General features: G+C 38.8%; 1 protein-coding gene across 2 annotated transcripts; it reads right to left on the bottom strand.

Moving 5' to 3' along the window:
* Nucleotides 1–7,892: 7,892 nt before the first annotated feature.
* NSUN2 (NOP2/Sun RNA methyltransferase 2) lies at nt 7,893–27,534 on the bottom strand. 2 transcript variants are annotated; one of them, XM_074874760.1, is made up of 19 exons: nt 27,355–27,534; nt 27,128–27,285; nt 26,892–26,996; nt 26,669–26,774; nt 25,995–26,066; nt 23,300–23,384; nt 22,289–22,481; nt 21,809–21,883; nt 20,532–20,662; nt 17,929–18,002; nt 15,087–15,217; nt 14,386–14,482; nt 13,118–13,293; nt 12,499–12,591; nt 11,976–12,111; nt 10,389–10,469; nt 10,024–10,162; nt 9,125–9,164; nt 7,893–8,457 (listed from the first exon to the last, which is right to left on the bottom strand). In XM_074874760.1, the coding sequence occupies exons 1-19, from the start codon at nt 27,448–27,450 to the stop codon at nt 8,052–8,054; spliced, it is 2,394 nt and encodes a 797-aa protein (XP_074730861.1). In that variant the 5' UTR covers nt 27,451–27,534; the 3' UTR covers nt 7,893–8,051. The 2 variants fall into 2 exon arrangements, with proteins under 2 accessions (XP_074730861.1, XP_074730870.1); XM_074874769.1 differs by having other exon boundaries at nt 13,118–13,284.
* Between the last annotated feature and the right edge of the window lie 98 nt (nt 27,535–27,632).

The raw sequence follows: 27,632 nt of genomic DNA, 5'->3' as shown, positions 1-27,632 counted from the left end.
ATGGTTTCTGTGGATTCATGCTTAAGATCCTACAAGCACTAAGAAATTACATTACAGAAGGCAGAGGGAGGTTTCTTCAGAAAAGGTAGGTATCTGGTTATGGGCCATTAACACCCAGCTCCAGCTGTTATCTGTGGGAGAAGTGACAGCTCAAAGAAGTAAAATCTCTTCCTTCTGCAGTTTAGAGAGGTTTTTTTGTCAGTGTGGTGGTCAACCTGTTGCAGAGAGACCTGTTAGCATTTTGAGGGCCTTATACCAAATGTTGCACATACTGTGACCACCTATCTAGAGGCCTCTTAGCAACAGATCAAACCTAAGAAAACACATTATCTTCCATCCGTGCTTCTATCACAGCTACCCTTTCAGTGGTTTGGGGTTTTTTTGTGGGTTTTTTTTTTGTTTGTTTTGTTTGTTTGGGGTTTTTTTTGGGTTTTTTTTTGTTTTTTTTCTAGGAGGGGAAAGTAGTTGGTTGGATTCAACCTTCCCTGGGATCAGAAACTCCATTGTCTAAAACCCTAACCTGCAGGTTTAAGAGTATTTCAAGCTAAGGTGGAGAGCCCCCCTGAGAAATCCAGACAGGACCTCAGGCGAGTGGACGAGAAGCAGCTTGCTCTGCTGTTTCACTAGTACTTTGAGATTGTCCCCAAGAGCAGATCCATTATATACCAACCCAGACAGCAAGACTCAAAGCACTCAAACCCTCTTTGCCTGCAGTGGATAAAGCCAGGAGCTTCTGGCTGTTCCCTTTTTTACCATGATGTAGTCATGCCCTTTGGCTCCATTCTGTACTGCAGGCAGAGCTGAGAAACATGATTTCTACCTCCACAACCCATATTTCTAGAAAAATTTATTGGTCCACTGGTCTAAAATTGATTGGAGCAATATATTGCTCCACGTGAGTGGAGATCATGAGGCATGCCCATGAGTTCCAGTCCCCTTCTGCATTAAGGGGTACATATTTTGAGTCAGAAAAGAAGGTACGTATCTTTGCATTAAAGATGATCCACACATTAAATATGATGGTTTTTAGAATCGTCATTCAAAATAATTTACATTCTCGTAAGCAATGATTACTGAAAAATCTTTGCATTTAATTTTATTTTCTTTTGTATTCAAGAGAATTTTGCACAAAGTTGTATCTTCTTGTTCAGTAAATTGGCACATTTTGCACAACTGCACAGATTTTTTTCTGTCATCAAGAAAAAAACAATTTGAAAAATCGTAATATGAAAATGAAGATACGAGGCACAAAAAATCACCTAGAATATTCTAGAATAAATGTAGCAGCATAAACTTCTTGAAATTTAAAACAGTCATGAAGTAGCTAGGGGTTGGTGGGTAGTGATTATTCCCCACTACTTGTTGCTTGTGAGGCTGTCTCTGAAGTACTGTGTCCAGCATAGGTCCCCCATTAGAAGATCTGCCAACAAACTGGAGAAGGCCACCAATAAAGGCCCACCAAGATGGGTAGGAGGCTGCAGTGTATGATGAACGAGGAGGGGAGGAGAGCTCTTGGCTTGTGTAGCCTAGAGAACATTGTTAAGGGGGTTTCAGCTGCTCTCTCCAGCACTTTAGGAGGTGGTTTCAGAGAAGATGGAAGCAAACTTTTCTCAAGGGGGCATAGTGATAGGACAAGAGGCAACAGGCAAAAGTTGCAAACTTTTGGAGGGAAAACTCCAACTGCACATATGGAAAAACTTCTTCCCCACAGAATGGTTAAGGATTAGAAGAGCTCGTCCAGAGAGGTGGTGCAAGTGCCATCCTTAAAGATTTTCAAGATTGATCTGGACAAAGCTCAGAGCAAACTGGCCAAACCTTGCAGGTAGCCCTACTTTGAGCAGGGGTTTGGACTAGGTGACCTCCAGAGGCCCCTTCCAACCTAAATCCTTATGTTTCCATGATTTTATAATCAGAAAAACTCTCAGTGATTGGCTCCTGATGTGCTGTCCTCAGCTGCTGTCTGTAGCAGGCCTTTATCTGCAAGCTCAGACAGGCTCACCTCTCCATGGTATGTGGAACCTACAAGGCTGCCTAATCGAACATACAATTCCTGTAACATTTCAAAAATAAGCTCCTGAGAACCATCCTTCAGTGAGGTCACCTTGAATCATTTAAGTCACCCACCACCTGGCTTTACATCCTATGTATATGCATCCAGCACCATGGGTGTTAATGAGTCGTTTCTGTTCTGTCCTCCTTTCTCCCCCTTCTGCCTTTTTCTTTGGGTGAAGAAACTAATCAAATGCTGATACATTAGCAAGTGGGTTTCAAAAAAAGTTTAATTTCAGTTTTAATTATGCTGGTTGTCATTACATTTGTACTTCTTATTGGGAGATGCTACCATGTTATAACAGTTTTAGGTTCACAATGCTGTCTGCTAGCATGCAGGACCTGGAATTTCATTCCCCAAGATATTTTGCATTTGTAAAAATTCAAACAATGGAGAATGAAGAGTTGAAAATGCAAAGTTTTCCACCAGGTAAAATAGCTTTAAAAATCCACTTGGAACATCTGAAACAGACATTTTTAATATTTCAGGCTCTTTCCCCAACTCCCTCTTCACTGCCCTAGATTGTCAGTTGAAGACAGTGTACCAGACAGCTGGCCAGGGAGACATTCAGACCTACAAGGGCAAGAAATCCTGATAATACAATGTTCAGGATATCACCTTGTTGCACAAGTAGTTAGCTGGTGAATTTGAAGCCCGAGAAGCCACAGGAGACGAGTTCAGGGGGTGGTTCTCAAGAGTCTCTCAGAGATTTCTGGGTTGAGGAGCCCTGGAAAAGATTCAGGGGAGCCTGCCAGAAGTGTGACTGCTGTGTTCCTAAGGACACTTTTTTTCCCTCCAGTAAGCTGGTATTTTCCATATGAAAAGCATTCTATGAGAGTATTTTGTGGACAGATACTTATATTTTTTAAATACTAAACTCTCTTTGGTGCTCGGTCATCCTGCTCATCAGCATTTTGATGTGAAATTCCTCTCCTATGATCTTGTCATAATGAAACTTGCTCAGGATCCCTTCAGAGCTGCCAAGGACCTGCAGACTTCCAGAAAACTATTCTGGGCGGGATACAATTCAACAAGTAGCTACTAGTTTAGGTCCAGCTACAAAGAACTGTAGAAGGACCTTACAAGACTGAGCAACTGGGTGATAAAACAGCAAATGAAACTCAATAGAGATAAAAGTGATTTATGAGGAGAAAAATAATGCTAACATCACATGTAAAACAACAGGTTCTCAGTTGCTGCTCAGGACATAATAATGAGGTTGTAACAGGCAATTCCACTGAAGTATCAGCTTGATATTTAGTAGCATTAAAAAACACCAACCAGACAACTGGAGGACAGAACAGAGAGCACACACTTGCACAAACGCCACATCCTAAGCATCACGTGCAGTTCTGGTTCCCCCACCTGGAAAATGATGTAAGAATTGTGAAAAGATCTGAAACATTTGATAAAGATGATGAAAGGTTTGGAGTAGTCTCCATACAGGGAACAAACAAGTAAGCTAGGACTCTTCAGCTTGGAAAAAAGGAATAAGGGATATGACAAGAAGACAGTAAAATCACAAGTGTCCTGACGAAACTAATCAGCTGGCAGTTGCTCATTGTCTCTTCCAGTGCAAGAAGTGGGGATCATCCAACAAAGCTATTAGGACCCAAAATAACCAAAAGGAGGTAATATTTCACACAACAGGCAGGATCTCGGGACTCCCTGCCACAGGATAAGCGCTAAAAGTTCACGTGGTCTCAGGGAGCAATTAGCGAATTAATGGAGGAGAAAAATACAAGTGACCATTAAACCCAAAGACAACATCTCTGGTCCAAGAAACCTCTGGAGTCTGGGAGAATATTCTTGGCAAGGATCACTGTACGTTTGCCCTGTTCTTATATAAACTCTAAGAATTGTTTTGGCCACTGTTTGTATCGGTTTTCCCTTTAGGAACAGGCAAAAGTCCATTGCTAACACACCTGAGAGCCTTTGAGCTACACAAAAAGAAAACCGGGGAGGAGTCAATAATTTCAAGGGATGACAAATGGAAAATGGGCATGGAAAATGCAAAGCATCAGAAATATAAACAGGTATAGAGGTGAGGCAAGAGTGTACAGGCACGTTCCCAAGGGATGGTTTGGTGACAGAGTGCCTGGAGTTACCCATCCTGCCAAAGCCATCCATAAGTAACTCATTTAAAGACAAAGGCAGGATTATAGGTAAATACCTATGTAGTCAATGGCCTGCTTAAATGTAGCTGAATAGGAATACCCAGTGCAGAAGTAAGAAACTTAAACCTTAACACAAGCAGCCACACCGTAAGGAGAAAAGCAGATTTTAGTCAAAAACCAATACTCAGATTTGTTTAAGAAACACAGAGCAACAAATTAAATAATAATTAAATACAACCATGTGTTTGATACAAGGATCAGTGGCAGGCGTGGAAGACCCACCCGGAGAGAGAGGTGCGGACACCCGGGCTGCTGCCGGTGCTCGGGGAGGGGGCCGTGAGGTGCTTCGCACCCCTGTGCGGGCCACAGGTCCCCCCACGCCACGTGCCGACCGACTTCCCTGAACACCAGCTGCAAAGTGGAGCAGCAGAAACGTGGTGCTACGGGCGCACCAGCCGACTTTATCAGGGTGTTTGTTGGGAATAACAGAACCGCTGTTGTATCCGCGCCGCTTTGCTGGGGTTGTTTACACAACTTGTCCTGGAGAGACAGCAGGGCAAGACCGCGTGCCGAGCTCAGCTCTGGCAGTGAGGCGGCACGAGCACACTGCCACTTGTTTTCCGGGCTGGAGTTTTCCCACTGGAAGAAAGAAACGTGCTGATTTCCCTTCACTGCAGCCTCAGATCAGGGTTGTGACAGGAGCTAAATTGCTTTCTTTTACTGCTAAGCCTAAATTTGAAGTTTATAGGCAGAAATTTTTCAAGGGATCTGTATACGTTGAGAAGTCTCACTGACTTTTAATAGGATTCAGACATTTAAGAAAAAAATAAACCAGCCCAGTGGCACTAGATTATGGTATATTAATTTTGCAGCAAACTAAAGTATGAAAATTCTAACAAACTTCCAAAGCAATGACTAACATTAGGTAAATACTGAAGAAAAAGCTACAAAGGAATACCCCATGTGGTGTTTTCCCTCCTTTTCTTTCTAGGTTTTTCAGTCAACAGATTATTTTCTGAAGGCTCCAGCAGCGTCTCCTGAGGGCATCTCTAAGCAGAGCATAAACAGACTTTTCATTTAGATGCAGGAAATTTTTTCTCATTTCACCTCTATCACATATAAAGCCCCCCACCATCAATGCAAATATCTACAGTCCTGTGTTTCTAAAAACCAGCAATGTTAACTCGAGACATCTCAGAACATTTAATAGGAACTGCTTACAAGGCTGGACTCTGTGAATTTCAAACCTAGTGATTTTTAAGACTTTCACAGTTTTAAACTTAACACAATTGCATATCACTTCTCTTTCATCTTCCTTTTAAATTATTTGCACCAACCCACATTCAAAACCACCCAAGCAGAGGTTCAGCCGCCTGACCATCAGAGCTGCAGTGGCACATAGCTCAGAGACAGACAAACAAAACACACCCTGTTTCATCGGGCCCCCAGCCTGGGAAGCTAGGACAGTGTTTTCAGCCACTACCTAGAGTTTTGGGCATCTTCCTTTTGGCAATCAAGGCAAGAGTAACTGGGACAGAGCCACTAGTGTACACTTGCAGTATTTTAAAAAAATCCCCAAACTGCAGTATCTGTGGGTTTTTTGAGACGGAGTAAAAATGCTGATCAGCACAAGAAGATTAGACTCCCAGTTTCTTGGCTGAAATCTCCCACTTGCACTTGACAGGAAAAAAAAACAACTCCAAAAACCCATAGGCAAAGCAAAATTTCAAAGATAATGCATGAAAATGGGGCTACTCAAAGGATTTAAAATGATGCAGATGTGGGCTCTTATTCTATTACATGTCTGTTAAACCCAATTTCAGTCAGTTTATGATCCAAGAACCTACTTTTCTTTAGCTCCCCGATAAAAGCTTTCTACTCTCATTTCAGTCTGCCAGTGGTAAAAAAAAAAAAATGATCTGGAGTGTTCATTTGCTGTACAGTGAGCTTTTTGCCAATTTAATTGTCTGGATTGTCTGTATCAACAAATATTCTTATCAGCTTAACTTGTCATAAACTTGTATTCTTAGCAGAGTCACTGACTGAAACGAAGCTTAAACTGCTGCTCAGGGATATCAGTAGATACAGTAACAGCAGCCATAATTCAAAACAAATTCTGGTTTCTTCACAGAAGTTTTAACACTTGACCTTCTGATAATTTATTAGAGATCATCAGAGCATAAAAAGATTAGATGGATTAAAATCAGCCATCTTCGGGGTTGAGTACTGCAGACTGATGGTGATGAGGACTTAAAAATGACACTGGTCTTCCACCCTTCTTCCATTTCAAATACCCAATATGTCAGAATAAATTCAAAGAACCAATGTTAAGTTTCATGCTTAAACTTAAAAGCTGATACAATTTTTTTCCTCATATACTTTAAGAGTTAAAAATTATACTTTCCATACACCTCCATTCAAAAGAGAATTCTGCTATGCTGCTCTTCAGCCCAAGGAGCTGCCAAAAAAGCACGTGACCAATCACAGCTCCTGATTCAAAGAAGAAACTCAAACCCTAGCAAAATACAAGGGCAAGAACTGATTTTTTTATTAACCTATTTTTCAGACTCCCAAGAGGAAAATGAGTCCTGTCAATGGTTCTTCACTGCATGAGACTAATATCTTATCAGAGGACATGGCATTATTTCACTTTTACATCTCTCCCTCAAGAATACTCCCTCTGATGAAGTAGTTCAAGGTCAGGCATCAGAAAATCTGGTGTAGCAAGGTACAGCAAATGGATCCAAGCCACATTAGGACTTCATCAGTAAAAATACGCATGGTAAAATTTAGCTTGACAAGCAACGCAAGTATTTGCATCACCATGGTCCTAGCGGAGGACAATACCTTGTACCACTGGTCACTTTCCTTTCAGGTCAACTTGATACAAGTACAAAGAGTATTGCTGAAACTAAGCCACAAAGGATGGAATTTATAATATAAGTTCCTGAGGTAGCCAACAATTTTTTTTTAAAACAGGTTAAGTAAATTACCCTTCTGGACCCAAATAATCTCTTTTTAAACAATCTACTATACAATAATATATATACCACCACACTCTTTTTTAAACTACTGTTTCAGCTATAAACAAGTATCTTGCAAAAATTTGAGATGACTCCCACTTGAAGAAATGACAGAGAAACAGATGACCACAGTAGATTAGAGGGACAGTCACAGACTCTTAAACAGGCATATTTCAAGATACAAGTTTGAGGCATGCTCGGCATACCTGAAGATCTAGTTAACGACAATTACTAGCTGTGCCTGTCAAGCAATTCATCACTCTGAAGAAGAATCTCAGACATCAGTCTCTGGCAAAATGCATTCTGCATTGTTGTTTTTTTTCCAGGATGCTGTGCATGGTTTTATTTTGAATAAACCACATTGTTATTTAGATATCCTATATGTGCATTTGTATGGATAGTCGCACTGATTCCCTTATCCATTAAAGAAGCTGTGTAAGTAGTAATCAGATTGGGTGGTAGGTGGGGTAAGCAATCTTAAGAGAAAAAATGTTCTTCTAGAACTTACGGGCTTTGAATGAAACGCCAGTTTTTTCTGCTGAAGGAATTCTTGACCGGTTACACAGTCAGTTCATTTGAACATACCACTATTCCGTTTCAAATACGAGCTTTAGATTTTACTGGTGCATGGTCCATTGCCAGCAACAGACACACAAACCCACCAGTAATACAGAGCTTAAAATGGTAAAAAGAAGACACATCTGAAGAGAAATCTCTTTATAGTTTTCATTTAAAAAATAAAATAGGTGAAACTTTAAGAACATCCCATTCCAACCGAAATGTTAAAATACACTTCCATGCTAAAAGCAACAGTCTGGATGTGAGCCTCGTGGAAGCTGCCAAGTTAATAGAGAAAGAAGCCTAATCTTTCACATTACTCGTATCCGTGTCTTTGCTTTCCTGGCTTACATGACTGTTGGCATTTTTACTAGATTGATCTAAATCCTCCATTTTATTTTCCACTTCCATAGCACTGCTTTCCACCGGACTGTGGGAAGATTCTTCACCTGTTTCTGCTTCCATTTTTATGACTAAATCATGTTCTTTATCTTCCACATCCATTCCCTCCTCTGTTTGTGCCAGCCTATGTTGAACTTCTTCCTCCGTTTTACTTTCAGATTCCTCCTCTTTCCTCTTTGCTTTAAACACTTCAACTCCCATCATCCTCAGGTAATGAAGTCTCTCATTCTTGGGCACAAAGGCACGGAGTGATGTCTTTCCTTGCCAACCACACAGCACTATGGGACACTGAAGATCATCAGGTTTTCTACAAACAAGCAGTTACGTTCAGTAAACTATGAGAAAGTTAATCTTCAAAACTTAATTTTATAGCCATACCCTGATAAGTGTGTGCACAGTCTTTAGTAGTGAATGTATTTTATAACTATTCATAGCAGATGCAAGTACTTTGGTCTTAACTTTAGTATCTAAACAGGTACCCGTTTGTCTACAAGTATGCAAGCAAAAAAAATAAAGCTTAATGCTACAAAATTTCTGCAACAACCAAAATAATTTTCTGGCTCTGGTTTCAAAACTAATATAAGCAATAGTGAGATGAAAGTTTACATTTAAAAAGTTCTCAAGAGCTTCTAATACTACTTGGTCAACAAAAACGAACAACAAAAAAGTTTAGCTATTTCTATTCCAAATGCTGGACTTCATAGGGAATGCAAACAAACAAAAACGTCCCATGCAATGATACTGTGAACCTCTGGCAGAACTACTAGCTCTCCTTTATAAAGCTCAACCCTACAATTGTTTTAAGAATACAAAGGCAAGGTAGATTCTTTCCTTGTTATATTCTTTGTATCCTGTCTGGCTTTACTGTTAACCTCACTGCATCTCTGTGCCTCCACTTCTGTTTCTGCTGACTGAAAAAAAATTCTTGTCCAAGTTTTAAAACTGCGTAAATGAAAGACAACATATCTACTTACTCAGGGTCTGGGTCGTACTTCAGAACTATACTTCCCATTGCTATAGGGAAGGGGAGTGAGAGGAACAAAAACAAAAAACAGATGTGTTACTTGGTACAATGTTAAGATGATTGTAATTTGAAAAAGTTCAAGAAAACAAATTTTTGGACAGCCACACAGCATAAGCTGGTTAGCAGTTATCTACATCAGTATAGTAAATTATAGACAATATCAGTTTGGGGTTTTTTTTGTTTGTTTGTTTGTTTGGGGTTTTGTTTTGTTTTTCCCAGACCAAAGTATTTATATAGTTACAAAAGCAACTGCCAACCCTGCTCTCTCCCAAACCCCAAACAAACAAATTAAAACACAACACCACACAGTGGATTAATTCACTCAGTGAATCTATCATGGAACTTCTACTTAAGACCGAAAACCAGTCTTCATTTCTTTAAACATCCAGCACAGAGGAAATAAAAGTTTAATCTCAGTAGACATTGCTTCTCATATTTAAGAAAATCAAATCTGAGTAACTATATTTGATATGTAAAATAATGACAAACAATTGCAGATGACAAACAGCTTCAGCTGGAGCACTAACGGATATTAAAGACCAGTAGCATATATAAAATTTTTGTTCATCAGATATTTTAAGTGCTGCTTCACTGCACTGCTTCACAGAAATGAGAAGTTTGGCAACTCTTCTGTTCTCTGGAGTTCATAAACCTTAAAGGCTGTGATCAGAAAGTACTACAGTTTCTAGTAGCACACTGTTTTTTCAGTAATGCTTACTTACCCTATTAATAAGTACATTTAAGATAAATTTAGTCAGAATTTTTAACAAATACAGTTCATAAGACAGGATTTTCAAAGTCTTCTGCGTACTGTATAACAATCATCATAGCATAAATTAGAAGGCTTACCCATGTCTTTGACCTTCTTCTGTGTTTCACTGCTAAATTTACTTAAGAATGGATTTTCCTGCGTTAGCAGAATTTTAACATCTTCTATGCAGACATTTATAATCCTTGCATGAATGAATGGATACAGAGTATAAATGCCCTGTTTAATAAATAAATATAATTATTTCAAAATGCAATCTCTACTTTTTGAAGTAAAAATGTTAAAAACAGTATGTCCTTTAGCTAGTATCAGAAAACAATTTTCACGCTTTAAACATACTGAAAATGCAAATTGTCATTAATCTGACAAAGTTAATGCCAGCTGTTCTATAGACTTTAGAGAAAACTAAAGTATCTCCTTTAAAAATATGATGCTATGTAATTACCTCTTGTGCTAATCTGAATGCACATCCAAACTGTTCACCATCACTGTTGCGAGACCAGACTTTTATCCCTGTGTTAATAACCTGCAAACAGCAAAGCCGATAAGCATCATTAAGGGGTATAAATTCTACATTACCACTCTGAACTTTGTTTTTCCTCAACTGTTTGACTAAAAGGAGGAAGAAGGGATAAATGTGCCATAATGTTTGTTCCTTTGCACTGGACACTGAATTAAACTTGTGTGAAAATTCATTCAAGGGAAAAAAGGAATTCCCACTATCAAAACGTAGTTCTCTCTCAACACAAACACCTTTTATTCCTTTCCATGTTGAAAACAGAACACTGTGAGGAAGTGGCAGTCTTAAAGTGAGGGCAATGAACTATTAAGATCTAATTTTAATTTTAGTTTGCATAAGAATTTTCATGGTGATTCTGTGAAAGTCAATCAAGGATGGGATTTTAAAAATGCACAGGTGCTTAGTATTAGGACACTGGACACTACATCCTTTGTGGCTAGTGTAACACACCAGTTTCTTAAAATTTTGTCGATTACGTAGCCATTTCCTGGATGTGGGATAAAAGGGTAATTATTTATCCATCTCAAAGATCTGTTGCAAAGATAGAATGAATATTCTTGGAAATTTTCAAGATTTGACTGCACAAGGCCCCAAACTGTATCTGATCTAGCTTTGAAGTTAGCTCTGCTTGGGGCAGGAAGGCAGCTGGACTAGATGATCTCATTTTAACTTAAAAATATTCAATGAATTTTAAGACAAATCTTTAGCATTTACAAGGCTTTTTCCATGGGGAGTCATATAAACAAAAATAAATAATTTTTCTCTCTAATTCACAAAAACTACTTTTTATCCCATTATCATTCAATTTAACAACTTTTCAAAATGTTCAGTTGTTGAAATTACTTTGAAACAATGTCCCCAAGTAACACAGCCAGATGAATAATTCAGCTGAAGTTATCCGTTATTTTTGGCAGGCTTTTGAAGCTGTTAATAATACTTTTATAATTAAGGGACTCATAAAAACAACAGTGTCGATGTAAACTTGTGAAGGTACCTGAAGACCGCATAAAAATGCTGGTACACACAGAACAGTTATATATTCCCTTCCATCTGCCAAAAAGCATACAGATTTTAATCTTGGGGACTGTTATCTACCTCTCAGAGACAACTCCTCATGCCTTTAACAGAGAAGGGATAGAAAGGAACTGCAACAGGGGAGGTTCAGACTGGACATTAGGAAGAAATTTTTCACAGAAAGAGAGGTCAGACAGTGGAATAGGCTGCCCAGGGAGGTGGTGGAGTCACCATCCCTGGATGTGTTTAAGGGTCGTTTAGATGAGATGCTGGGGGATATGGTGTAGGGGAGAACTTTGTAGAGTAGGGCTGATGGTTGGACTTGATGATCCCAAGGGTCTTTTCCAACCTGAATGATTCTGTGATAACATTCATTCAGACTTAAAAAAAAAGGCCTATCAGAGGGCTAACCCTCTATATAAACAATAAGCTCGTCAAAGTTCAAGAAGACATCCACTGATGCTTATGACATGAAAAACCTGAAGAGATGAACCGTACCTTCATCTTCTCACTGTTGTTCAGAAGCACATTCCTTAGCTCCTTAGAAACCATGTACAGCTGTCTCTTCTTTCCTTCTTGAGTTCGAGTTAGTAAATTCATTTTGGGAAATGATGGGTCCAATGCATAGAACTTCCTGTGGCAATAATACTTGTTTTGATTAACTGAACAATGAAATTACATACTCAAAATGCATGGATTAGCCCATTTCCTTGAGTTATCTCTGCAACACTTAACACTTTGGCTCCGAAACACACAGACCAGACTTTCCAAGATACATGACAGCAGAAAAGACAAGCTGTCACAGACACTAAGATACACTCAAAAATTTCCAGTGCAAACTATAGTTGGCTATTCTCATTGAAGGAGAGTTTAAGTGTTGATGAGAGAGGCACCTGGTGCAAAGTTAGGGAAAACATTTTATGTATGACCAACTAGACCCATCTTTTGTGATGAACTGAACTACTAATATTCCTGAACTACTACAATTCTTACTACCAGAACAGAAACATTTTTTTCTTACTGGATAGGAAGGAACAATGGATCATCTTCAGGGAGAAACACAAAAGGGTCTTCTTTAAAACCGAACAACTTCATTTTTTTAGATGGTGGTGGTCTAAACAGAAAATACCATTGCATTGTCAATTTTAGTAAAAGTACTTGGTTTAAAATCAGTATATTCAGTTCATTTAGTCAACGCTTGCCTTATGGTAATGATAGTATGCCAAACAGAATACTGACATTTCCCTGTGCTTCACTAAGACAACACTACCCACAATTTAACTTCCTAGAATGAGGAAGTGAAAGCAGTGCTTGAAAACAGAAACCACAAAAACAAGTAAACAGAGATTTCTGAGGGAGTAATTGCGAAGACAGTAAAGATCTTCCAAAGGTTAACTTCTAAAAGTAGTTTTTTCCTTAACAGACAAGAAAGGACTAACAGACTTACCAATGCTAATAAGAAAAGTGGTTATTTTCCTAACTTGCTGAAATACAAGACATAACGTGGAAACATAGACAACTGAGCAAATTTATTAATTATTCTTGTTTGACTTCTAAATGAGTCCAATAACAAAAGAACTATCAAATACTCAGCAATTATGAAACTGTCATAGGATAAACATTTAGACACAGTCTCTTACCCACATACTCCTTCCTTCTTGCTTTGCTCAGTGTCTGAATTCTGCAATTCTTGAATTTTCTTAGACTCTTCATTTTCAGCAAGCCTTGGTTCTTCAGTAACACATTCAGAACCATTACCTGAATTAGCTGCTGTCACTTCAGTATCTCCTGTTCTTTGTGGTAATTTCTGATGAACCTATTTCAAATTGTAGTATTTTCAACAAAGCAAAAGTAGTATCTAAGTTGTAACAAAAGGTACCTATGTTCTCTCTCTGCATGTGCTTAATTCTTATCAATTTGTATGGAAGTGCTTAAACAGATCCATTTAGGGAGTTAATCTGATTACTAAATCAAAATACCATTATAAATTGCATTTACCTCTAGTACTGATCTGGACAATTTCTTAGCAAATATCCAAGAAAGCTGTTTTGTATCATTTACAAAATCATGTTCAAGCACTCACAGAGAAGATTATTTTAAGTCAGGATCTGCTGCTTTCCTCTTAGCACTTGAAGTGACACACACATGCTGCTGCTGCACACTTTCTCTAAGAGTGCTACAACATAAAACTTTGAGCAGCATAAACTATTTGGATGGTGCTTGCTTCTGAATAAATGCTTTCTCCTTACTGCCAGATACATTTTACTCATAGCGTGTTCTAATGAAGCAAATCAAATAAATGAAAACAGCTAAAAGGGATTCACAGACGTTTCTCTCAAAGATATGAACAATCTAAGAGATCAAATAAATCAATTTAAAATCCCGTTGACAGGATTGTAACAAATGGATTAAAGTCAGACAGCTGAAGCTGCTGGTGCTCCTAACAGTTTTACATCCATTGCCCCTGCTGCTGATCTGCTGGACTAATCTGCTAGTGAATCACTCCTGAGCAACCAGCCACAGAGTAAGATAAACTGAAATCAGAATTAGCTTACACCACAGCAAAGCCTTCAGCAGAGGGACCACTCAGAGCTGAAGGAAGTGACAGGTTTAGCTACCCAATCTAATCCAATTCTGTAATTCTTTCAAAGCCTTAATTTTAGGTTCAAGTTTTATCTTGCTATTGTACTAGGATTTCAAAATCCTCCCCTCCCTTTTTCCTTCCATTTTAAAAGGAATTTTTTTTTTTAAATTTCTTAAGGAGTTTAGGAATTAATTTTTAACTGACACACCGAACTATAACTGAAGGGCGAAACAGTTATAGTATGTTTTTTATTATGTGAGCTTTCAAAAAAATTCCAGAAATCTTATTAAAAGTTAACATTTTAGTTCTTTTAAAAGAAGTTACCTTAGGCTGGCGTTTATTCCATGGCATTGGAGATTTTTTTATTAACACAGCCACAAAGAAACCTCCTGTGTTCTGGTGATGTGGCAATATCCTAAGACTAGAAGGGGGAAAAAAAAAATGTTGCAGTGTATTCATCATCAACATTCAGCTCTCACAAAGTAAGAGAAGTGTCACATTTATACTTGCTTTCAGTGTAAACTAAGTATTCCTAGTAGGATTGTGCAGATTTAATTTATCAAGCTAGAAACAGGATCTAAAATAGAGCATTCTGGCAAAGTAACTTGCATCAGTGCAACGCGTTCACTTCACCATTCAAATTTGAGCTTTAATGACTCATTTCTAAACTCTATTTTTATAATAGCTATGGAGAGTCTTTTATAACAAGTAAGTCACACTGTTAAAATGTTAAAGTTTTACATACTTTTCCAGTAATTTTGGCTATGCATCTCTATTGGATGCAAAGATCTGACCAGTTTGTGTGAGTACTTATTCCTTGTAAGCAACTTCCAATAATTTCTCTCAGTTCACTGGAATTTAAATATTGTGCACTGCCATTACATATGAAGCAATCAAAGTATCCTCAGACCTATACAACCATAGGTCCATACTGCAAGACATTCCTAATCTGACCTAATTATAATTTGTCTACCATCATACAAGGTAATCATCAACACCTCAAAGTCTACTTTGGGAAAATTTACCAACGCTCTAGATTCATTGCCTGTAGCTTCTCTTCATCTTTTACTGGAAACATAGTGGGACGTATTTGTGTTTGTCTATTTGAAGGCACATCTTTCCAGTCTTCAAACCACTGTCCATCTTTCAGCATTACCTTCAAAGGAGTAAATATAAATACTGTGAAGAATATAGGCCATGATTTTTTAAGTTTTAATTAAAATACTTTCAAACCAAGGTTCGGAGGCAAAAAAGTTATTTTCTGGTACAGCAAATTACGTTTTTTAAAGTGTATTGTTCCTTTGTGCATTCCACATGTCCACTTAAGTGCAGGAGATTCTTGCCAGCTTTACCTCTTTGCTCCACTTTGTATGCTTCAAAAAGCTTCAAAGTGCAGTCGAGTAAAGACTACTGCAGAATCAACTGCAGTGATCTCTGGTAACCCGCTAGAACATACAGAACACCAAAATCCAAAGGAAGGACAGCGGTGGAATATGTAAGAGAATTAGTAAGCCATCAGATTTAGGATACACTACTTCTTTTTCTCCATGAGACTGGCTGTGAAACACTCTGCTATGGGCAGCTTCCAAGCAGTATGCAGAGGAAAAGGGATACTGCAGTCTAATAGAGATCAGAAACGAGGAATCCCAGTTTCATTACATAAGATGCAAGAGTGCAACACAACAGCCTGGTAAGCTTAGAGCTTCATGACACAGGTGTACATAGGTCATAGAGATGTTTTCAAGGAAAGTTACTGAACAATGTCCTCATGAATTTTCTAGTGTCTGTGTCTTTATCCAGGACTCAGAACACATCTATAAATCCACTCTAAGATACTGTGTGGACATAATATCACCTCATTCTGTCAAAGGGCCAAAGCTTTTGATGGACTCTTAAGATACAAGCAGAAGGTTAGAGCCACAACTCTTGTAGCAAGGCATTTTGAATGGTATTCTTGCTTAAAGAGCAAAGTGGGGAAAAAAAAAAAAAGAACAGGGAAAATTTGACTTCAGAGCTCTAGACGTTTGGTTCTGTACTGGATGCTAGGGCAGTAAGAAAAGTCACAACTAAGGATGGATGGGGCAAATGCATAAAATTAGTGGCTGAAATGAAGGCCCGTTTTTGCTGTTAAAGCAACAAAATAGAGAAGTTGCAGCAATGGTAACCTCAGGACTGGCAAGTACAATGAAGTGTTTTCATACATCTCACTGTGACCGACTGGAAGGTTTAAGTGTTCTACTGGAAACTGAAATGTAAGATTTATCTAGATTACAATTTCACTAAAAATGTTAGAATGTTCAGTTTTGGTTTACCAGCCTAAACACACAGTATAACTGGTAGAATGACAAAGCATCAAAGAATGTGCTGAACTTTTCTCTATTGCACATTTCACTAGCCTCTTGTTAGGGTAGAATGAAGACTAGAAGTGCTGCAGAAGTAGATTACCAGACCTGGAGTTAGAAAGGTCTCTTCCTTCAAGGCTCTGAAATAATTTATTGGAGTTCACTGTCTGGCTTAAGGAGAGAGTACTGAATGCTACTTCCAAGCACCTAAGTGTCCCTTGAACAAAACCTTATTTTTATGCTGTTTCCAGAGATTTACAGTCAACTGATGCTCAGGAATATTCAATGTAATCACTAAGTTGCAGAGCTCCCGCTGAACAGACGTTTCACCAGCAAACAGAAGATTACACCAAGTAAAACCAGCACCAAAGCAAGCAAATACATTCAGTGACAAGCTAGCTAAGGAGGCTTGAAAAACATACAGTAGCAGCAACTAAGGGCTGAAGAAAGTCTTGCAAACTTTCGACAGATTTTATTAGCCTACTTTTAAGAATACTCATTAGTGAGATTTATATTTCAACCGTAAACACAGAAATAAATGTTACAGGGAATACAATATACTCTTAGTTATCTTTGTATATATTTGGTAGCTTTATACAGTACAAAAAAAAAGTAAAATTAAGATCATAGAGCCACAGTTATGCATTTTACATTTATCCTTCAGGTACAAACATACAATTTAAACTTTCGGAACTGTAAGAAAAAAGAAATCAGCTAGTTTTTAAGGTGGATTTCCAATGGCAGAACATAAGCAAATCTTTATTCCATGCATCTTGTTCATTAGCCTACACACAGGCATAAACCTGTAGACTGCCACTGCAAGAGACTAGTGAAATGGTGAGAGAAGACAGAACAACCAATGGTGTTGCAAAGGCACATGCTCATAATTAAAATTTAATCATAACTTCTTTCTCTACTACCAGGATAGCCTTCTACTCTTCTTAATTATACTCTTAACAGGAAGCTGAAGAAGCTTTGGGGGGTTTTGCCCCTCCTTACTAGTATGTTTCCAGAACTGAAATCACATAAGGAACAAAATACAGGATTCTATTAATATTTTAGGATTACTCACATCACTGCAGGCTTTATAGCCTATTTTCAGAAGGGGTTTAACAGGTTTTACTTCCAATTGATTCAAATAGACCAGCTAAAGAACTGTAGAATCTAACACTCACAGACTGTAAAGACAGAGGAGGAGGAATACCTCAAAAATTGGCTGAAATTATGTTGCCACCTACAGGCCACATGCACACAACAGAAAGGGAATTATATTAACAAAGTAGAGGAAACAGAGCAAAGAAAATGAGAGGAAAAAGAGGAGAGCAGATGAGGAGACAAAAACTTACTATTAGAAAGACTTTTTAGCCCTCTCCCCTAAAATGCTATATTTTCTAAAACTCTAAAGAGGAAATCACTACTATTACTTCAGCTCAGTCTAACGTTTTGAAATGTTACACTTCAAAATTTCCCTAATTTAACACTCTACCGCAGACCAAGAACTTCACAGAAATATCAGGTTAAATACCTTCCATTTTGTAATTCCTGGCATCCTCTTCAAACCTGGTAACTCAGAAGAGACATCAGCAAGTTCTAAGGCACCTGAAATCCCAAGAATATAAAGAGTCTTGAAAACAGAATCTGAGAGTTGTATTCCTAATTAACTTTATAAAACAGTTTTCCTTCAAGTTTTAAGACCATTGCTTTTAAAACTTTCAAGGAACAAAATGTTATACAGTTACTACCATGTAAATTAACACGAAAGATGGTAAGGACGGTTCATAATAACTACTGAAGTTTGCAACCTATAAATTAACCAAAATATAATGGTTAGATACTTTTTGTAGCAGCTGCATAAAGCAATACTCTACAACCTGTATCATTAAACGTCAGTGTTCCAGACAATGCAGTCATAGAAGTTTTTATCCTCACTTACTTAGTATTTGGAATTACTATGCTGATCCAGCATTTTTCAGAGAACTACTCTTTTGGGATGACTAAGCCTTTTAAAACGCGTGATATATTCTCATTTTATGGACTTACAATTTTAATATATTCCAGTGGGAGAGGAAAAAGAATTGACTATTTCTTAAATTGAGAGGAAATTTCTAAACTGTTTAACAGTAAGGTAAGTACTATCAACCTAACAGGACAAAAGGCTATGCCTAAAATATGACAGATTACTAAACATCTATAGAGTATAATTTAATCTAGTGAATACAAACTTTAAGCCGCCCCAAGTCCAGAAAGAATGATATAAAAACTTACTGTTTAAATAGGTGATCTCTCTAGAGAATAACCTTAAAATTTCTTTTTTGTGATTCTGAATACTTAAGTTTACAGTTCAGTAGGCTTTTCCTCATGTTGTACACAATTGATCAACCTGTTCTACATGACTAACCATTTCTCTTACAGTGACTGTTTAAGCAAGTCTTTTAAATAAATGACACATGAATTCAGAGACAAATCCCAAAATGACATTTCAAATCTGATTAAATGACGTTTTGAATATTCCTGCCTACCTAGAGCATGACTTCAACTGATGCCTCAAGGCTACATCACACTGATCAGGCACTAAATAGCCTGTCAGAAATACTACCGATTTCCAGTAGAGAAACATGGCACAAAAGTGCCTTTCCCTTATCCTTCAGCCTTAAGGGAAAAGCAATTTCTCCTGTGCTCCACAAGCAGCAGTGAAACTAAGTTAACAGTGAAGAACCAACAAACCTTCTAGACTGACCTGAGCAAATCCCTGAGGTCCAATGCCCCTTGCAGACCACTGCACTACCCCACCCTTCTTTAGCTACACCTATGTTCAAGCCCCAAGGGTAATGTTTGCTCGCTGGGACATGTTACACCCTCCAAGGAAGCCTCAAAATATCTCCACGAGGCAGAGACAAGATCTGAATGCCACAGCCAGTCAAGATCCTTACTTCCAAGTACTGAATTTGCCCCAGATGCTGCAAATGTTGGCCTCCGTTAACATCCATAGTGCTTCATGCTCCTATCCAAACTAGTCCTTACTGCCTTCCAATCTTGTCATCGTTAAACTTAACTCTGGCATACTACAGTCTTCAATAAGGCAAGCATACTATAATTTGCTGGAAACATACCTATGTTGTTCTTTCACTCAGTCTGCCAAAGAAAATACCTCTAAATAAAAATGTCCTTTGAGTGAAAATTAAATAGTCAGTTCCTAATTATCTGCAGGCATTTTAGCTAAACTGCTGTTCCGGAGACAATGACATTTCGTGCGTAATTTGGGGCCAGAATAGTGACTGGCACAAAGAAAACATTACACAAAACAGCTATTCTACTTCCAGAACCAGCTCAGCTCCAGGAGCAGTACAACGGCTTCTGCTCTGTACAAAGCTCAACTTAACAAAGTCTGTGGAACTTTTCATGCAAAATCCAATTAGATGTCTCCAAAGTTTAGGTTACTGACTCAGAAAAAACAGTGTCCATCAGTTCAAGACCAGAAGTTTGGGCTACTAAACCTACTATCACAAACTGACGCAGTGCAGCTTCTCGGCTCATCTCAATATTTCCATCCCTTGTTACTTCAGATGATGGAGGCTTAACAGCAACTTAAGCAAGCCTTCATACACAAGTCAAAAAAACCCCATGAGCTTAAAGACATTAAAATTCCAAGCATGTTAAAATGTGGGTGAAAGGATTCTACAGGTATCAGTGACTCCCACCTACTGGTGAACAATAATATTCCTCTAATTGCTTAAGTACACTCGGGTTTTTACTCCTATAGCGTACAGCAGTAATGTCCCACACCACATTTTCCAAAGGAAATATGAATGTCAAACACGGATTTCAACCAGTGGAATCCGTTAGCAGAAGCCAGGTAACACAGACTGAATTTCATTGATCTGTAGAAGTCTTCTGTGCATCATTAACACAACTCCTTCAGGTTTTGTATTTGCACCTGATTTAGGCCCATTTAAGAAGACTGCTCATACCAACACCAATGAAATCCTACCCGTACCAGAAAATTGCTGCAGTTTTGCATACTAGAAGCACATACCTACACTAAGCTTATTACTAGTACTATCATAGACATATCCTTTTTTGGGCTGAGAAAAAAAGACTTTCCCACTCTGTCCAAACTCGTGTTCTCACCTTGACTCTTTTCCAGCAGAGATGCGATCACAGCTTCATTTTCAATAGGATTCAACGAACACGTAGAATATACCATCCTCCCACCTTCTGCCAGCTGTTCAACACCACGGGTTGCAATTCTTAACTGCAATCTAACAGAACACTCTTAGTCAAGTTAGGTATCATTCAGGAACCAGAAATATTTGCCATGAAATTTCTTACAGTTGAAGCTATATTGCAGACACACAACTCTCCATGGACTAAGCCAGCATTTACTGAGTTCCACAGCTGTCACCAGTACACAAATTAAAGTTAGTTTTAAACTAAGTCAGCTTCATGGAGTCTATACTGCAGACACACTCACAACTGAACCTATTAAAACAGCAATTAGGTCAAACATTAACACTACTGCACAGTAACTTTTAACATAACATTCTGTACTTTGTTCTTTCTAGTGCCCCATCAAGTTTATTATAAAGTACTCAACACTAGAAAAATAACACCCCAAACCTGACTACTCTTCTCAGAAATCTAGAGTTAAAACGAAGCGCAATCTGACTATTACAAATATTATGAACAACACAGATTAGCTAACATTGGCCTGCTGAGAAAAGTATCACTGAGCCAGATCACCAGCTTATACCCTACCTGCATACTTACAACTAAAATAAAATCTGTAATTATGAGTGAGTTACCAAGCAGTAACAAGTCACCATAGGTCAGCTGAGTCATGGTAACCGATGGCATCCCCAGCTTGTTACAAATGCACAGTAAAATGTTCTAAGCTTTTTCATCTGTGTTTAAATTGCTGCTTTTTAGCATGTGCCTGCACTAGGCTAAGTGCTCATTTGCCATCAGTTAACATAAATCAATCTCAGGTAGCTGAAACTGTTTATGTATGATCTCAAATATTTTTAAAGACTTTAAAACATTACTATTAAATTTTACAAGTTTCTGAGTTTTCCAACAGTATTTTACCTGCCTAAATGCTAAGAATCCCAACCAAATTAGTTGTTCCCTGTTTTATTAGCCACCTTGTCTAAATTAATTCAGTGAACATTAATATGTCAGATATTCGTAAGAATACAAGCAATTTAGATTCACACACTCCACTCCTCACATCTGAAACACTACACTCTCTCTGGATAGCACATATGCTTTTGATTTGAGAGAAAAGTGGTTCTTCTTAGTCTCTGCTTTGTCATATATTAACATGTGAATGCATGCAGATGTTAAAGCTATGGGAAAAGGAGGAGACAGAAATGAAAGAAGTGCAGATTTGCAATAAGCATTTTTACCCATGGAGCTGCAAACTGTTTTGTGTTGTCCATTTCTTCCATACATCGATGTTTTTCCTCATGGTTCCATCTCCACTGCAACAGAGGTTGAACAGATTTGTATTATTTGTGGGTAAAACTCGTTTCACATCCAAGCAATTTATAGCAGTAAAAAAATAATAGTCCCTGTCCCACCTTAACTAGTTCTCCAATGCTGTACTGTTTGTTTCTACATTATCTTTGCATTTCAGTATCCTGAGTGCGAGTTCAAAATTTGAAGCCCTTCAGCTGACCAAATCTTAAGTACCACTTGGAATGAAAAAATTTCACCTTGATCTGGTATCCCCTTACCTAAGACAATTTAAGGCATTCACCTGTTTTGGAAGTTACTATAAATCATAACTCACTAAGCGACTCAAAAAGCATAACTCAGTAACACAAACATTCTAGCGCTACACTCGGTGAGTTAAATCTCTGTATTGAAAATCATATGCAAGTTACCTGCAGGGGACGTCACATAAAATCCTGTCATAGAAGAGGACCTCTTTTCTTCCATCAACATCTATTTGTAGGTTAGGAATGCTGGAGGCATCATGATTTACCACCATGATGCACGGACTGTTTAATCTCTTAGCCTGATGAACCAGCAAATAGCAGCGCTTGTTGTCAACATCATTAGCAATGACGAAACCCTCTGGGAACATAAGATAGTGGGAAGATGCTCTACTATTCAACAGCTAAATAATTTTACATAGTTTATTGTGTTATCTTCAAAGTTGTGTAAACCTTTCACTAGAGATTTTTACTTAAAAGACTGCTTATGAATAGAGGACCCCTTACTGAACATAAGATAACATGAAGTATGTTGAGGTTTAACTGATGTGTCAAATATAGTCTCAAGAGCTCTAGCTTCCATGCAGTTGCAGTAAGACACAACCAAAGGCCCTTCAACTTTTCACTCTCGAAGTAAAACCTTTGTAACAGAGAAAACCTTCACTGCCACCAAAGGCAATCTCTGTATATCAGCAGATTTCCAGTAGAACGCAGAAAGAATCCACTCGCCCCAACTTCACAAATTCTATTTTCTGTGGGCATTTAACTGAAAGTAAAGATTCTCAAGCTTAAAAAAAGATAACTATCATGACCATTTTAAGTCTAAAGCAGCTTAATCCAGTGTTTGCGGGATACTATTAAAACACAAGGGCTCATGGGCCACCATCTACTAAGTAAACAAGATTTATATACAAAAATTAAGCTCTAATTGCATCTACCGTAGTCTCAACTGCGAAGACATATATATAAAATCCAGCTCTCTCCTTCAAGGCAAGGAAGCCCACAGTTTCAAGGAAAAGGTGCGGTACTTCCCACCTCATATCACTCAACCACTTTGGAAATTCAGTATTTAGTTAAATGAAGTTACTTATCTGTGATATTAAAAATAAAAATAACCTTCTACAAGAAAAAATGGAAATTCAAAATCACAAGAGTGTTTTGTAGTTTTTCCAGACTTACTGGGAAAAGGAACATTCATGTCTGCGTGCAACATTTCAATGAGTTGTGCAGTCTTAGATCCAGGCGCAGCACACATATCTAGAACCTACAAACATCAGAGTTAAAAAAGCGCCCTACCTTGTATTATTTAAGTACTTGAGAAATCTACTATGTGTTCTTGTTTAAATTAAATATTTTGGCATACATTCGCAGAATTATGATTGTTCTCAACACTGATTTGCAAAAACACAAAGTACAGTTCTGTTCTTTGTATGCTTTATCTCTGAGGGTCTAATATGTAAAAAGGACTTTGGTTTGTAGGGAACAAATACATGAGTTGAAAAAAAATTTGAAAGAGAAATCTGAATATAGATACAGAGATGTGGTCCTTTTATCATCTCACAAGCAATTCTGACTGAAGTTAACTGGAACTTTACATATACCCACACATTAAGGGCAAAGTTGCATTCAAGAGCAAGCAGTGTTTCTCTTTTACTATCAGTAAATTAATTAGAGACTATCTGACACAGTTGATTTTATAAAAATGAACTGCTCTCCCTCTCCACACATTTGCATTTTAATGCAAAAAGATCAGGGTAGCATAAACTGCTTGTTTCTATACCCTGGAAGAAGCACTTGGGAAGTATCTGAACTGCCCTCAGGCAGCAGAACAGAACAGCACAGACACCAACACCTGATTTCTAGCATATTTCTCCTGGTTCATCACAAACGTGACCTGTGATCCAGTCATCCGTAGAGTCACTTTCACAGCAAACCATTTGACAGCTACCACTGTTTCCTTAAGTAAGGAAGCTTAGAGTCTTTCCTCTTGCCTAGGTACAGATTTTCAGAAACATATGACTTTATCTTCTGGTCCTTTAGCTCCAGTAAAAGTTAGCTGAAATCATGCAACAGGATAGAAGATGGGCACAGATCTGCTCAGATCCTCATGCAAACTCCTGGCATGAACAAGACTAAACTAGAAGACAGACCCCAGAGAAATGCAAAGAGCATTTACTGAGAGCCCCAGAAAGTGTGATAAGCTCTGCCATGCAGCAGTGAAACACACTCAGTAAGACCGTGTCATACGTGCTGTTTAAAGTAATAGTTGTGACACTACTGGTTTCTACTTACTTTTGTAGATAATGAAGAATAAGTAAGCCTAAACATGCTCTAAAATTGTCCAGCAAACTGATGGTTGAGGGAAAATGAAATTGTGAAAAATAGACTAACAACAAACACAACTACAGAGAGGTTTGACAGTCATCAAGCTGATCCTTGTGTAAGATAGGAATCAGTGTGTAAGAAGTGAAGTACAGAAGATGCTGGGTAAGCATGAAAAGTAACCTACAACTCTGGTCATAACAAGCAGCTCAGAGAACAGGGCACTAAGGACCATAAAAGGTCCTCAATAACAGCCAAGGCATCAATACAGCAACTATTTGCTGTCTTGTCACAAACAAGAGAGGATAAAGAACCTATTCTGAGTCTGACTTACGGGCGAATTTGTGAAATCTCACATGCATTTCTGGAAGGTTCTCACTGAAATACAGTCACCAAAGTTAAACATTCAACACAAAAAACGTATACTGCTAGCTTATCATATCCAATGTAAGGTGTGTGCAAAAATATTCTCACAATTTGTGTTTAACGTTAAGTCGAACACATTCACTAGCTGTTCAACTCCAGACAAAACTCAGAATGAACATGTGACACATTAGGACTGAATCTATCACTCAATTCATTACTCATTTAAGAGAGATGTGAAAACCCTGCCTCACATAAAATAGCCATCACCCCATTGAGTTGTGATGAGAACAGATGACAAACTGAAGAGTTATGTATGATAAGTAATGTGAATATAAAAACATGTATGTACAAATAAGTCTTTAAAACATCTAAGTTAGAAGTCTGAACAACTTAAAATTTTAAGATACAGCATGAAAATTTTAAGAAAGTGCACAACACAGCTGCTTGAGATAGCAAGACACTTCTAACTAGCTCATTAACTTAACAGGTTAAGAGAATAATGCCACCTGACAGATTCATTCTGCCAACAAGCACAGAGTATGAAAACATCACTAAGGTCTGCAAAGGAAGTTTGCTACCAGATATCTTCGTTCCTACAATCTGCCATTAGCAAATATCACAGGCATTCCTTAGACACCTCAACTGAAGTTAGCAACCTATACTCTTCAGCCACAATCAACAGCATGTTTCAGCTTGCCCAAATTATTTCGCCTAAGAGATTTATAGAGCAGAAGTTTGCAACTTCTTCAAAAGGCATAGAGTGGTGAAAACTACCTGGTAGAGAACATTATAATTTGGATTTGGAAAACTACCTCTGTTTACGGTGTGATGGATAAAGGAAGTTAAAAACAGTCACCTATCTTTAAAATATTTCATCTTTAAAATATGAATACATAACTTAGATGCAGCTAAATACCTTTACACTTCAAAAGTAAGATAATGCAACTACTTAAAACCTGTTTTTTACAGGGTATTACATATAGCTGAAAAAGCAGATGTTCTTCTGACAATGTATTTGTGATCTAAACACAGTTGTTTACGTGTGGAAAGCATAAAATGTACCAACACAAACCAGAATTCAGTGCAGATACCAGTGTATCAGCATTGACACCGTCACTGTAACTCGCAGCTTAATCAAATTTATCTTCCAGGAAAAAAATTCTAGTACACAGTATATTCTAGTTACCTTATGATGAGGGTTAACGTTAAGCAGCAGAGGTGGGATCATACTAACAGCCTCCTGACGACTGATATTTCCCTTGAAAGAAAAAAAAAAAAATCAACAAAAACAATCTCCTTTTTATTCCACAAAAGAATGCATTTGTTTTTCATTTTTTTTTTAAATGTTTATGTAGTAAAACGATAAAGCAACCAAAACCACACTGTTATAAATTTAGGATTAAATTTTGTTAGCATTTAACAAAAAAAACCCAACCCAGTATTTCATCCAATTGAAATTTGAATATCCAATTGATAATTGCATATTTACTCCAATGTTGTTAATTCTACAGATGTAGTTTCTGCTCAAAAGAGATGAGAAACATCCATCACTAAAGGTAAGTCTTGCTATGTACAGATGCACTTTTTACCAGATTTAAACATCTGTTTCCCAACAGTAAGTAATTATTTTACAGGGACTTATTTTCACATTCGCCAACCAAATTGCTATTTAGTTTAGGAGAAACATTTACAACTGAAGTTATGTGCCAGAGTCACAGGATGAATCACTGTCTACAGCAACATAAAATCCAGATTCTTCTGAGCTACTCAACTTCTAAGAGAAAAGGTACAGTCTCAGTTTCTCATAATGCACTGCTCAGGATACGAAAGGAAAAAACCCAAGACCTATCCAAAACTTACACATTCTGTCTCGCTAACCAAAAACTGATGAAACTTTTCCAGTTGTGGAGACTTGCGCAAGATTTTTCTACTCAAGTTAGTGTGCCAGGCTAACTCTTCTGGATACCTGGGGGAAAAAAAAAGATGGAAAAAGGGCAGAGGCAAAAGAAAAGAAAGAAACCAACTCATCGGGCTCGATGTCAGGAATACGAAGGGTGCCTTATTTCACTTCCCGCTCACTTACCAGCTCAGCGACTGCGGCATTTCTACTTTTTGGCCATCTACCTCCAGGTCCTGCAGCTCTCGGAAGTACTTTTCCTTCAAACAGTGGAGAATCTCTTTGGCGTGGCTGCACGGGAGAGAGACCCTCAGAAGGCGACCGGATGACGACACCCCTTCCCCAGACAGCAAATCGCCTCCGCCGTAAAAACGGTGGGTGTTTGCGGGCCCGGCCCCCCCCGCCCGCCCCGGGGCCCCTACCTCCGGTAGCCGGTGATGCGCAGCGTGGCGGGCAGCGGCTCCCTCAGCGCCGCCATGAAGGCGTCCCATTCGCCGGCGGGCACGATGCCCAGCTCCCGGTAGTACCGCTCGAACAGCTCGTTCTCCTTCACGATCTCGGGGTAACCACCGGCCCAGCCCTGAAACACGCCACCACCGTCAGCCCCGCGGCCCTACCGCTGCGCTCCCCGCCCCGGCCCGGCTCTCACCGCTTGGTCCCCGCCGCCGCCATCCCCGTCCCGCTCCTGCCGCTGCTGCTGCTGCTGCTGCTGCTGCCGCCTGCGGTCGCGCGCCCGGCGGCCCATGGCGGCCAGGCGCCGGCCGAACCCCACCACGCGCCCCGCCGTCTGGCCAACCGCTCCCGCCCTGGGAGACTGCGGGGCCAAACACCTGCCCCACCTCGTGCTCGCGGCACGGCGCGCATGCGCGAGCCCTCCCCCGCCGCTCCTGCCTTCCGGCCTCCCCGCCTTCCTTCCTTCCAGCCGGT

Source organism: Strix uralensis, chromosome 1, assembly GCF_047716275.1.
Source record: "Strix uralensis isolate ZFMK-TIS-50842 chromosome 1, bStrUra1, whole genome shotgun sequence".
Taxonomy (NCBI): Eukaryota; Metazoa; Chordata; class Aves; order Strigiformes; family Strigidae; genus Strix; species Strix uralensis.
This window is presented reverse-complemented; position numbering and strand designations above follow the sequence as displayed.